This window comes from Corvus moneduloides, chromosome 5, assembly GCF_009650955.1.
Source record: "Corvus moneduloides isolate bCorMon1 chromosome 5, bCorMon1.pri, whole genome shotgun sequence".
NCBI classification, from domain to species: Eukaryota; Metazoa; Chordata; class Aves; order Passeriformes; family Corvidae; genus Corvus; species Corvus moneduloides.
In genome coordinates this window covers 41,038,958-41,052,581 of record NC_045480.1, presented here as the reverse complement: position 1 = coordinate 41,052,581, position 13,624 = coordinate 41,038,958, and the positions used below count along the sequence as shown (strand labels likewise).

At 44.0% G+C, this 13,624-nt stretch overlaps 1 protein-coding gene and 1 long non-coding RNA gene across 4 annotated transcripts in view; one reads left to right on the top strand and one right to left on the bottom strand.

Moving 5' to 3' along the window:
- Positions 1–3,483: 3,483 nt before the first annotated feature.
- LOC116444604 lies at positions 3,484–10,700 on the bottom strand. 2 transcript variants are annotated; one of them, XR_004240400.1, is made up of 4 exons: positions 10,613–10,700; positions 8,893–9,097; positions 7,367–7,437; positions 3,484–4,415 (listed from the first exon to the last, which is right to left on the bottom strand). It is a non-coding gene; the product is annotated as an uncharacterized LOC116444604 (long non-coding RNA). The 2 variants fall into 2 exon arrangements; XR_004240399.1 differs by lacking the exon at positions 3,484–4,415 and having other exon boundaries at positions 7,048–7,437.
- Positions 10,290–13,624, top strand: part of TSPAN5 (tetraspanin 5) — an 85,236-nt gene continuing 81,901 nt past the window's right edge. For both annotated transcript variants that reach the window (XM_032110155.1, XM_032110154.1), the window contains exon 1: positions 10,290–10,730. In XM_032110155.1, coding sequence (XP_031966046.1) covers positions 10,650–10,730 — 81 coding nt within the window. In that variant the 5' untranslated portion in view covers positions 10,290–10,649. The remainder of the gene's footprint in view (positions 10,731–13,624) is intronic.

Below are 13,624 nucleotides of genomic sequence, written 5' to 3'. Positions count from 1 at the left end.
CTGTGGTGTTTGCAGTCCATCCAGAAGTCAGAGAAGGAGAAGAGGGAGAGAGTTGGAAAGGGCCTAAAGAGGGAAGAATCCTTGGAAGGGCAAGCGAGAAAGCCAGAAAGAAAAAACCTTTGTTGGTTGCTCTGTAAAGGGCACAAAGGCAACTCATGTGCCCCAGAGTGACAGTGCCATGAAAGTTACAACAGAAATCACCAATGGGGAAGGATATCCTTCTTTCCCCCATTGTTTTTTCTTTTCCTAATTTAGTTCAAAAGAATGGCAGGAACATGAGGCAAAGTGTTATTTGTGTAGCAGGGAAAAGACACATATGAGGACATCTGTTTTAAGGAGCTGCTTCAAAAATAACCACAGGAGAAGAGTGTGTTTGCAGAGCGCAGCAGGCGACCTGCAGAGTTGTGGAAAGTGAGACAGCAGTGGTGCCCTGAGTGCAGACAGCCCCAAACGTCTACAGCATTGTGTACATTTGTACTCATTGCGAAACCACCCCACCCTGACCCCAGTGGGTGTTTTACAAATTGAAGGAGGTGCTGTTTCCATGTTTTCTGCCCAAAAACATTGATCCCTTTTCTGTTGCTCTCCTTCTTGCCCCCGTTTTCTTAAGTCAGCAGCTTTTAAATTCCATTTTCAAGTCTTTAAAAAGTAACCCTGTTTCAATGAATCTCCAAAACATATGGCAAAGGAATGCAAATTTGGGTACTACTCCATCCCAGAGATGAGGTCTTGTTCACCAGGAAAAGAAAGGAATAGCAGACTGACAGATTTTGGAGCAGGATGCTCATATCCAGTGTTGTGCCCTAGCCTATTTACTGCTGAGTACAGGAACAGGCAGCAAACTTGGCCACTGATTTACTGAGATGCTTTAAGAAAGTCCATTACACCTTACCTGTTGCTTCAGTTTCCCAGTGGGTAAAACAGAGAAGTGAGAAGCACAACTTTTATCCTAGTTTTCTTTCTGAAGTCTGTGGTTTCAGACAGCTCTGAAAGTGTTGTGGTGGAGGATTCAATGCAAATATCAGGTGTGATCCATTAGTGAAATGACAGGGGTAAAACCAAATGGCATGAGGCATCACACTGGGGAACACAATGTTTCAGGCACCAGGCAGTTAATTTCTCCTGTAAGCCAGGTAAGAGAGCACGTTTGGTAAAGACCAAATGAAAACTGAGCATAATTTCTCATTGAGAGATTCACCCTTTCCATGGCCAAATACTCCTTAGAACAGAACTTTGACAAAACATGTGTGAGGAATTTGCATCTGTATTTTCTAATGTTACATTGGAAAATCAATGGCAGACACCACTCCAAAGTAGCAACCAGGTGTTTCCCCCCTGCTTTTTTGAGTTATCCACTGTGAGTAACAGAAACGTTTCACAAAGAGAAGTGAGGGTTTGAGATATAGTAGCTGATACCACTCAAGGAAGACACAGCTGTATTTCTTTTCTACACTAGTGGCTGTCAGCGAGTATCACTGAGATGACTTTGGCTATCCCCTACCTCAAGGGAAGCATTCTCCTCTGTGCTCCCTCCAGTACTGTGTTTTCTGATAAAGAACAAATGTTTCTGCTGAAATCAGTTCATGCTGCAGTAACTACTTGGAACAAAGCTTTGCTTTCAGTTGTAAAAATTCTCACAGCACAAAGTTAACTATTTGGAGTTTCACAGAATTATTCCATATGCACCTGGCTATGCCTGGTATAACCATGATTGCACTTTGGCCAGTGTTTGGAAGCTGAGTACAAGCTGCAATGCAGCTTCATATGTCTGTAAACCAAGAAAGGGTTGTGCTTTGGACAAAACTTGATATTTCAAAAGTGTTGAGTAGCAGTCAAATTAGCTTACTCAAATGATTTCACCAAAGGTCATTTAGTGCCCAGACTGCTTACACCATGCCACTGGGTACCTCTTTTTAGTGCCCAGGCAAGTTGCAAACTAGGCCCTGTAGGACTTGTGTCTGACTGCTTTCAAGGAGACTTGGTCTTCTAAGCATCGAGATCACTTTTGGAATGAGAGCTTTGGCATAATGGGCTGAATTCTGAGAGGTATTCAGGCATACAAATAGTTTGGTTTTTAAACTTTCCTTCAAATATTTAATGGTTTACTGTTTTGATGTCTCTTCTGGCTTTGCCAAGATTAAGCTTTTTCTATTACTTTGTAACCACATAGAAGGTATAAAACATTTCACTCTCAAGAAATTTATGGGTGTTTCATTCCAGCTTGGACTCAGCATATGGCTTTCTTTGTGTAGCTGTTTGATTGCGTCATCCTTGTTTCAGATGTGACAATTTGGCTTAAACCTTTCTTTTCTTTGTGTGAAGTGGGACGTGAGTGCATTGCACCATTTGGTTGTGCATATCCACTGGACATGCTGTTCTCTTCTACGGGATTATGGAAAACTGGCCAAGTTTTTCTCTGACTGCTGCTGTACAGATGCAGGCAGGGTAGCAAGTGTAGCTTGTTAGGACAAAGATGTATTCTGGAAGAGAACAAGCACTGTGAGCAGGCACCTGTAAACAGGTGTTCTTTATGGTGCAGAACTGACTGAGTGCAGGCTCTTCCTCATCCACCAAGCCAAAGCTGCCCTTGTGTTTGATATGGTCCCTGCTCCTGCCACCCTTTCTCACAGTTTGGCTGCAGGGTCCTATGCACCTTGGCTTGCTCCCTAAATGTCTCACTGCTGCTGAGTCCTGAACCTATCAAAACCCGGGCAATGTCCCTTTCTCCCTGTGTGGAGCACACCCTCTGGAAGGCAGACACCAGCAGGCTGCACAGCGGGGTAATTTACCACTAGATGGCTGGACCTCCTTTTTGTCCAGCTCTCAGTTTTGTTCCCAGCTCAGTGACTGTGCTCAGCCCAGAACAATGAACCTGTTGTAAGCTCTCTGCCTGCCCACTTTATAGCTTAAAATTTTTAAACAGCTGATGCTTTTAGCAGATTTACCTTCATGAAGAATAATTCCAACTTTTGAAACGTACTGAAAGAGCTGTGGTAATATCTAAGAAAATTATAGCTCTTTTTGCAAGACAAAAAGGAAAAGCTCCCTAGTTCTGTTCTTGGTTTTTTTTCCATTCCATGTATAATACAATTTTCACTGAGTCTTACTTTGTAGGTGTATGCATAAGTGGGACACATTTAATAGTTCATCACTCAGACTGGAATGCAGCATCCTAGTGTCCTGGATAGTCACAGCCACGTACTTTGATCTGGTGAATTTGGTGATGTGAAATCTGCAAAACTTTTAGACACTGACATACATGTCACTGTGATTTGGGGCAGCAATGTCTTTCCTTTAAGAAAAATTCTTTTGCCCACAGTCAATATCTTCAAAAAATTAATACCTCTGGATGAAAAATGTCAACTTTCCTGACATTTGCAGATTGCAGAGATTGCAGACTGATATATTATACAGAGCAAGAAGGTCTGCTTCAAAAGGGAGATTTTTCCTGCCTGAAACCAGACAAGAGGAATAGGCAAGGAATCTGTTTCTTGAAGATACCACTTTTTTTTTTTTTTCCTTATCAGTCTCTTCACATTTTCAGCTCTGTTACTTGTATTTACTGGGTTCACATTGTGTGTCTATAGATGTATTTGTATCCTGAGTTCAAAACAAGAGAGAGGTATGTTTTTAAATTAAAATTATTTTAGCTGTTTTGCTGTCACAGCACTGGCATTTTATGCTTGCTGTTTTCAGGAACAAGGAGGAATCATTGTCCCTGCTTCCAAGGTAGTATAATCTAAAATATCAAACCTGGAAATCTTAGGGCACTTTAACAGCTTTGTGGGAGTCTGAAGTTGTGCCTAAAGATGGTGATACATGAAATAGTAAGATGGAGATGAATCTAGAAATAGTTCTGGGGTGGGTTTTCTTTTCTTTTTTTAAGTAGCAGTCTCTCACAGTTCAATTTTTTTAAAGCACTATGACAGCAAAAAAAAAGAAAAAAGCTGATGGTATAACTAGTGTGGTAGAAGAGCAGGAAATTAAAATGAACTCCACCCATCAAGACTCACAGAGAAATACAGGTAGTGAGGCATACAGCAAATGATGAGCCTCTGAATAAACAGACTTCAAAAGTAATTGTTCAGTCCAACAAGAATATTAGTGGCTACTCTGTTCTCATCTGCAGGAAGGTTTCTGGTTTTGTTAATGCAACAGGAGAAAGTAAGAAAGGCTTGGAAATTTCCATTTAGTGGACTTGCAAACAAGTAAATTGTAAATTTTTTGAAGTGCTTCCTTTTTGCAGGTGCCTGAAGGGTAACATGTGTAGATTATTTATGAAGTGCAACCTCACGTTTGGAAGTCGTGCAGAAACAAAGTCCTACTTGATCCCGTCACAAGCAGAATGTTGTTGATGAGCACAGAATGTCAAAGATGTAGCATTATCACAGGCATTGTGTATTCCTCCTTTGACACTGTGGGAAGCAAAAAGCCATGGTTTGTAATCACTCTATTACTGCTCTTTTATGCCTTTTGGTAATGTTTAAATAAACTTATTTTATTTACCTTGTTCCTAAGCAGGTCCACTGATATAAGCTATACAGAATACTGCTGTAAAACACCTGTTCACTGGTGCTATTACAAGTGCTATGTTTGCTGTGGCAGCTCTGCATAACATCTGAGAAATCAGAAGTGTAAAGGTAAAGGAAACTGGTATCTTTATCCAGCTATGTGGTAGCTGTCACTGGATATGAATAGAGAAGGTGGGTATGAAGAAACAGACAGAAAATTGTCTTGTCAGGAAATCAGCTTAAATGTATCACCAACCTTCCTTTGGGATTATCAGCTCACTTGCACAGTCCTAATAAACTGTTAGAGGCCCTTGATGCACCCTGTTGTGTAGTCTGACAGACAGGAGACACCAGTGTCACAGCAGATATGACAGCATTTTTGTCACTTCTCTTTCCATGGCTCAGATAAGCAAGCCTGTTCCTGACAGAGGGTAGGAGGTGGCTCCCTGCAGCCAGGCTGCACTGCATATCTGGGCCCTCCTCCAGCAGGTGCTGACTCCCTTGTGCACCTCGTTGCTCTCCCCAGAGGGTTTTGGATCAGCTCTGCTGTGAAGGCAAGGACATAAAGTCCCTTCAGATCACAGCATCTCTATAGCCATTTGAATCAAAAAGCAATGAAAAAAATGTTCCTTGGATTGGAAATGAGAGCTTTTTGCACAGCTGGCTTTTTCTACTCTGTTCTCAGCAAGACAATTTAAGTCCCTGCCTGCACGGAGGTCTGGGGGCTGAACTCCTGACCAAGCTAGCCAAACAGGTACTCCAGTGCCTTTTAGCTCAATTATTGGCCAGGCCATGGTGGAAAACTTCTGAAAGCTGGGCTCTGAGATGAATTGCTCTGCTAGCCTCCCCTCCTACCACTCTGGCTGCAACTTAAAGCCTACAACAGCCAGATTTACAGTTGTGCACTCTCATCCCACCACCTGCTTGCACTCCCTGACCTTCTGACAGGTTTACAAATGTTTCTGGAAAAAGGTGCCAGAATGATTCCTGAGGGATTGTTCTTGCGGTAAACTCTGATCCAGGCTCCCAGGAGAAACAAAAATCATCACAGGAGAAGATGGGAGGATAGGAGAAGCTCAGGTGGTTATGGCCTAAGTAAAGGAAACCCTGGAAGGGAAACATTCTCAAAGATTACTTAAAATGGTGGATTTGCAGAAAATCTTATCACCATTAAAAACACACTCAGAGGAAACAGTCACTCTCCTGAGTGGTATTACAGAGCAAACATTGTAAGTTAAACCTCTGAGTTGAGTGTGTCCTGTATTGTATGATGAAGAACGGCTGAAAGCAGCTCAGAAGGCCTTGAAAAACCTAATGATCATATGGTGTTCTGTTATAGGATAAACACCTGTTGTCCTTTTGGACAGAGCATCATCAAAAATTATACCTGAACCTTCAGATATAAGCAAGCAATAGTCCATGTTTGGGAAGTGAGCAGCTTCCAAATTTGCAGAGTTTGTCTAATGCTTTTAGCAATTCAAAGTTAAAAAGATAAATTTGGCACTTACTGGAGTCTAAGTTTATATCCATATTAATGACCATGGTCCAGTAGCACCAGTAATGGAAGGGGAGGTGACTACCCACACTGATTGCAGTCATCCCTAATTTAGGACTGCAAATCTTTTTGTAGAATAATGCATATGCTTTATCTCATTAAACCCTGTCACTGTCATGTCCATGAAACGGTTGTAAGAACTACCTCATACTTAATGCCCTTTGGAGCCAGTTTGGTTGTATGAGTGCTTGGAACCACACTTGCAGCCACTGCGTGACAGTGAGCTATGGACCAGGTATGTCATACTATTCCTGTTTCACTGTTTTATAGACTTGCCAGGGGATAAAGAAAGAGCTCTGTAAAAAGCTCCAGAACAGGGGCTTGCTGAGGCACAGCACCCACTAAAGAAACAGAGCTGTGTGTCAGGATGTTTGCCCCAAGCAGCACCGTGGTGCAGCCGCAGACCCGGCCGTTCCTTTGCCCCTGCCTGCAGACCGTGGGCAGAAGTGTGCCAGCACTCCCACCCCTTCCTCTCACAAGGAGCTCAGGCAGCACCTCGAGGTGCCTGACGCAAAAAGAAATAAAGGCTCAGATACACATTGTCTTGAGAAAGTAAAATCAGACACAATGCAACTGGTTATTTGTTGTTATTTGGTATGCCTTAGCATCAGTTTCTGGCCTCTAACCCTGTAGATGTATAGACATGCTTCGTGCTTTGTGACTCATCCTAACAACAACGTTGTTGTTATCACATTATAATGATGCTGGGTTGGTCTTGCAAGATTATATTATTATCCAGTATTGAGAGCTAAGTTTCATATGAAAAAGCAGCTCAATACTCACCAGTGTTACCCGTAACAGTAATTAGCCAGTACTTGCACTTGTTATTCTTGAGGGAGGCTGAAGTCACATCTGGGACAGAGTATGCACTTCCACCAGGGCCAATACAACTTGTATCACTACTTGAGTTTAGTCCTATGAAAGTCTTATCTCAGAATTTCTTCTAAACCTAAACAATGTCCCCTCATCAGTGCTCACACTTATGCTAAGCAGAAAACAAAGTGGTTTTATGGTTACAAAACTAGAAAATGAACACAAGTGGCATTATGAGCTAGTATGTTATTTAGATTGAAAAATATTGAAATTGATTGAAAAATACCTGTGACTCTATAAATCTTGTCTGTCAGAAAGCTCTATGGTTTCGCCATGGAAAAAGATTGCTGTCCTATGAATTCCCACTAAAATGGAGTGTCTAAGAAATAGCTAGACTTATGGACACAGACACTGAGCTTTTCTTAGACAACAGCTCTTTATCTCTGTGCATGTGGCACGAGGTGAGATTGGCAATGGGATAACTCACGGAACTACAGCCTTCACTGTGCTGCTCTGCCATTTCTCTTCTCAAGTCGTTCCTGTTTGCATTTCTTTTCCCTGGAAATGTCAAAGAATTCATAGATCAAAAAACAGGAGCTGACACAAAGACAGCAGTACTGGATCTAAGGAATGATTGATTTGAGGAATTGGGATGAGGACTCTTTACTTGGTGGGAAGTAAGAATTTCAGAGTCCACAACTATACCTCTTTTAAGATATGAACTTCTCAAACATGCCACACTTATTAGTATTAGAGTTGGCCAGTCTTTAGTCAGAAGAAGTCCATTTATATCTTAGAGATGGGAAGTAGATTTAGTCATACAGATGGGACTTTTTCTCAATGTCAGTAGCAAATCAAAGCATTCCTGGTGTTATGAAGCACTGTGCTGCTAGAACCAGCTTTGTCATTGAAATAGCGCCCATTAGTACTCCTGTGCCTTGTCAGATGAATTATGAACTGATGGAATTTGAATAACTGTCTTGCCCTTCTGCAAGAAAAGGTAATATTGCTCCTGCTTAGTATCGCCTCAGGCTTTTGTGCCAAAACATCACAGTAGAATTCAGTGTTGACTGGTAACTAACAGTGAATTTAAAGTGCTGCCACAGTCATCTTGCTCAGCTTCCAGGCCTAGGTGGCCAAAGCATGTAAGAAGCAATCCACAAGAGATGGCACAAAGCTGAAGGACAGGGATTTTTTTAATCCCTGTTTGTTTAGGACAGGAGGCAAAATGTGTTTACAAAGCAGAAAGGCTGCTGGAGGTGCAGAAGGCTCTGCTACAGCTGGCATTCAGGAAGATCAATTACCTACATCAAAGCTGTTCTACTGCCTTTGCTATCTGCTTGCTTATTACACACAAAGTGAATTAAAAAGAACAGGGTTGTGTGTTCAATACCCTCTTCAAGTGAGCAATCTAACTCTTAAAAGCGGACATCCTTAAACTGATCAGATGATGGGACAATGTGAAATGCTTTTGGCTTTAAAAAGACACTTGGCAATGATAATACTATGCTTGATTGAGAAAGCAAGTGAACTCATGTAATATGATGCTATAAATGATGTAGGTTGATTTCTTTTTGAGTTGTTGGGAATCAATGGACTAACAGGTAAAACATCTGATGTTGTTACTGAATTTAGCATAATAAATATTATTCTACAATATTTTGCTTCTGCCTGTGAAGCATTAAAATGCTAAAGGGTGCCAACACGTGATATTAGGAGCGTGTTATGACAGTAACATTATAAACGTTTGTACAAGCTGTCACAAATATTTGAAGCCACTTGTAAAAACAGTACCTTAATATATACATTATTACCATACCCTACTGTAAGTGGTGATGTGCCTTTATCCACTGGTACAGACCACGTACATTACTAATTAGTCACCATTTTCTACCCTCTTCCCACGGATGGTCTTGCAAAGACAGTGTTAACAATAGACACAGGGATAACATTCATGTGATAAACTAGTCACAGTTAAAGTGTATAGATGTGTTGCATTAATTTCTCATTTACCAGAAACATTGCTTATTTTCATGGATCCATTTCAGCAGATGCTATTTCTTCTCAACGTCTACCAGATGTGACAGATAAATATTTCTCTTCGCTCTCAAAAAAGACTCACGACAAGGCCCCATAACTGATATGATGTGATCTTGAACCAAGACTGTCTTCCATAGTTCTATCAGTATATGCTTCTGAAGTGTGTTATCTAGCAATCCTGTAGAGATGGGAAGTGTAATTTATTATAAAGAATTGAATTAAGAGTTGTACTTGCAGAATCACATAAGCACAGAATCAATTAGGTTGGAAAAGACCTCCAGTATCGAGTCCAACTTTAACCAATCCCGACCTTGTCAACCAGACCATGGCACTACATGCAACATCCAGTCATTCCTTAAACACCACCAGGGGCTGTAACTCCACCACCTCCCTGGGCAGCCCATTCCAATGTTTAACAACCCTTTTTGTGAAGGAATGCCTCCTAATGTCCAACCTAAACCTCCCCTGGCACAGCTTGAGGCCATTTCCTCTCATCCTGTCACCGGTTGTGTGGGAGAAGAGGCCAACCTCCTGTAGAGGTGTAGAGAGTGATAAGGTCACCCCTGAGCCTCCTCCAGACTCTCTCTTAGAGCTGGACCAGGAAACTTTGAAGGCTTGATCCATTGAAATGACGACATTCTACAGCAAAGAAAACCGATTAATTATGCTGTTAATGCCAGACCATGTACACTCTCAATCCCAAACAGCATGTGAATACAACTAAGCCATATAACTTTATAGCTGTCAGGTTCAATATAAACTCAGGGGATGTTAAAATATAAACTCTAGCAATCATTGTAAAATGGTTCTTCATGTGTTTCTGCGCGTGTGGCGCATACCAGATCATGTGGGACGCGATCTGACGGCGCCCATTGAGAACAACCTCCACGGTGAGATTACGGTCTTGCTCCTCCTCGTTACCGCAGCCAGCCTAGAACCGGTGCTGCCCGCCTGGCAGCTCTCCCGCTGCGGAGCGGTGTTCTCCGTGCCAGGCGGGGCCAGTCCTCGCCGTCTCCGCATTCCCTGGCCTGCGCCACCCCGGGCAGTTGGAGCGGAGGGATCGAGGGATGGAACGCTGGAGGGATGGCGGGATGCAAGGATTGAGTCCCTCAGCCTGGCACGCCCGGGCCGGGCGGAGCCTCAGGGCCGCTCCCGCCCCGCCCGCAGCGCCCTCGGCCTTCTCGCGGATTGGCGGGGGGGCGCTGCCAATCACGCTGCGGGGCGGGGCGGGGTGCGAGCGGCGGCCCTTGGCGCTGAGGGGGCGCGCGGCGTCGGCCTCTGCCCGGGCCGATCCTGCCCCGGCGGTGCCTTTCCCGGCGGCCGCCCCGCTCCTTGTCGCTCTCTCCTGCCTCCCGCCGCGAGCAGCCGGGGCCTCCTCCATGCGGGAGAAGAGGAGGAGGAGGAGGAGGTGGGAGCTGCTCGCCGGCCATCCCCGGCGCCCGGCAAGTCGGAGCCGACCCGCCGCCGCGCCGCTCCTGCCGCATCTCCCCGCGGCGCGGAGCCGGCCCTGAGCTCTGCCCGCGGCGCCGCCCCCGGACCCCTCCTCATAGTCTTGCCCCCCACCCTCCTTCCAGTCTTCCCGGACGCCTCCTCCTGGTCTTCCTCCTTTTTTGTTTTTGTTTTTTATTCCTCTCCATTCTCCCTCTCCCTCACCACCCCCCCCCCCCCCCCCCCCCCCCCTTTTGGTTCTCACCCTGGCTGCGAGCAAAGCGTCTTCATGAGCGCAGAGGATGTCCGGAAAGCACTACAAGGGGCCTGAAGTCAGTTGTTGCATCAAATATTTCATCTTCGGCTTCAATGTCATTTTCTGGGTAAGTGGGGCCGTTTTTGCGTCTTCCTCTGCTTCCTCCTCCTCCACCTCCCCGGCCGTCGCCGCTCCCGGGCTGAACACGGCCAGGAGCGACAGGGACGTGTGACAGCCCGGCGTGAGGCGGCGGGGGGATTTTGGATGAGGTGTGGGTGCGAGGCCGGGGTGCCGCTGCCTCCGGTCAGCCCTTCCCCGGGCAAGTTGTGGTGCTGCATTCCTCCACCTCCCGGGGGTGCCGGTTCCTCTTCCCTTCCGGCTCTCCTAATTGCTTTTGTTGTAAAGCGGGTTTAGTGCCTTCTTCCCCTCTCCCCGTCTTTTTCTTTTTTCCTGTTCCCTTCTTCCTTCCACGACCTCTGCTTTGTGGTGGGAGAGGAAGGGAGCAACCAGGCACCCAGGCCTGGAGAACGAATTGATCTGCATGTTTTCACGCTGCCATCCCTGTTAGATGCAAATAATAGAAAGAATCACAGCTCAGGTTCTCTGCACAGTGCTGTTTAATGATTTCACAGTGATGAAGTTGTGTATGGTTTATTATGATTAGCTATTAACACATAGTAGTAGTAGCAATAATAGGATGGAGGAGGGGGGAAACGGTATTTCCACCCATCCCTAAAGTGCAAGCCCGTAGGAGGCCTGTTTGGGCATTTGTTGGGATTCCTGGCTGTGCTGCTTGATCTGCCTGCACAGTATCTTGTTGCACCATTCCCCACCGGCTGTAGAGTAGGCAGAACTGTACAGTGAAATGTAACCTGCCTGTAACAGTACTTCTAGCATCTTCTCGATGTCTTGGATTTGAAAGAGAAGCAGCTGTTTTCGGATGTTCATACCAAATTTCATAACCACAGAGGGGGAGGGGAGGGGGTGAGCCTTCTCACACACATGTGAGTGATGAGGTCTTCTCACTGCATGGAATGTTAAAGTCAGGTGAAGGCTCTTACATGTACAGTTCCCCTCTTTCCATGAGGTATTCTGCACAGCAGTGAGAAACACGCATAAACCCAGCTTCACAGATTCACAGAACATTCTGAGTTGGAAGGACCCACCAGGATCATCGAGCTCTGGATTGAACCCAGATGGTGTGGGTGTGTTTTTGAGGGGCTTTGGAAGCAAGTTGAATACATATCCCATATAGCGGCTTGTTTGGACTAGAAAGGAGAATTGGGGAAAAAAGCCCCAACATCAACTTGAAAGTTATGGATGAAGGTAGGGAGGAATAGAGGAGAGAAACCTTCTGAGCAGTGCTGAGCTTCTGATTGTCCCCTTGGGGAGAACAGAGGACAGTGGTTACGTGGATAGCAGGTATCCATAGCTAACCTCAGGTCTATGTTCCTGGAAAATTAAGATACCTGAAGAAGATGTTTTGAAAGGGTGGCGGTTTTGATTAAGTCCATTTATACTGTAATACCTTGCCTTAAACAAGAAGATATGCTGCGAGAGTGAAGCTGACTGTGGCTTTATGTCAGTGTTTACTTGGCCCCAGACCGACCCCTGCAGATGAACGGTAGCAAGCTTTGTATTATTCTGACCCTATAGAGCTGTTGTGATTGTACTCTTGGCTCAGTTTTTGGTTGTTGAGTTTGCCATGGTTCTTTTCCCTTGTCTGTTTTTTTGTTTTGATTCTGCTGGGCATATGTTGCTGTGAACACAGATACTTTTCAGCAGGGAGCAAGTAGTGTGAGGAACACTTGCGTGCTGTGTCCTTGGACTGAGAGAGGGAAGTTATGGTGGAATCTACATAGCCATGTTAACTTGGCCTTTCACACACTGTTGGTCTGTCAAAAGCTCTATGTTCTGTAATTTCCTTCATTTTATTCTCTGCAGGTGAATGTGTGGATGGTGCAAGTGGGGAAGTGGTTATGTTTTAGGTTTTCTGTAACTAGTCTTTTTCTTATTTCTGTGTTCCTGAGGCTGATGCAGCATAGCTTCTGCATGATGGCAGGTGTGCCTCTGTTGTAACTGAATGGGCTAAAGGCTTTATACTGCTGGAATGCTAATCTGAAAGTCTGAAAAAATACAATTGTGTATCACCCACTCTGCCACTTGCTCGATGTGTGGCCCTTGCTTGCAGATTTCCTCTTTTGCAAAATGCTAATTGTCTCATTTGTGTTCCTGGCTAAACTTCTTGAAATTCACAAAGACCAAGCACTTTGAGAGTTTAGTAATTTCTTTAGAATATTGTAATCTCTTTATGAGAGAGCCAGCATTTATTACCATGTCTCTCCTGATTTGGAGTGAAAACCTAGGCAGATACTCTTGTTGAATACATGTTAATGTTGTTTATACTGAAGTAATAGCAGACCCTTCAGTAACTGGGCCAGAAAAGCTGTAAATGAAAATTGCAAATTCAATTGATTGTTTACAGAAAGCGGTAATCAAAAATAGCCACTAATGTAGTCATTGTAAATAGATCGAAATGACAAAGAGGTGATCATATTAACCCCGTGACACTTTCCAGGATCTTGCAAACAGGGAGATATATAGCACACCTTGTTAGACCTTCTATCTGAGTGTTATTATGTAGTGGTTTTAACACAACCTTTTAAAATGTTAATGTAAACAAAGAATATACTCTCTATTCTGCATCATAAAACAGTGGACTAAAAATAAAGAGAACTGAGTTGGAAGAGCAATGATTTTGACAAGAAAATTGTCAGTGCTTTGAATAGAGGAATATTACAGATCTGCTGAAATTATGTGGGGAATGATTGTACTTGCTACTTAAACTCAAGTTATTACAAAGAATCTGAGGCTTTAAATGCCACAGAATAGGGGCAAAATAAATTACCAGACCTTTTTGTCTTTTTTGTTTTGTGCTGGTCAGGTATTTTATGCCTTAAAAACCACAAGAGAATTATTAGGACAATTAATATGGGAAAGTTGCACTCCAATGCTGTGTGA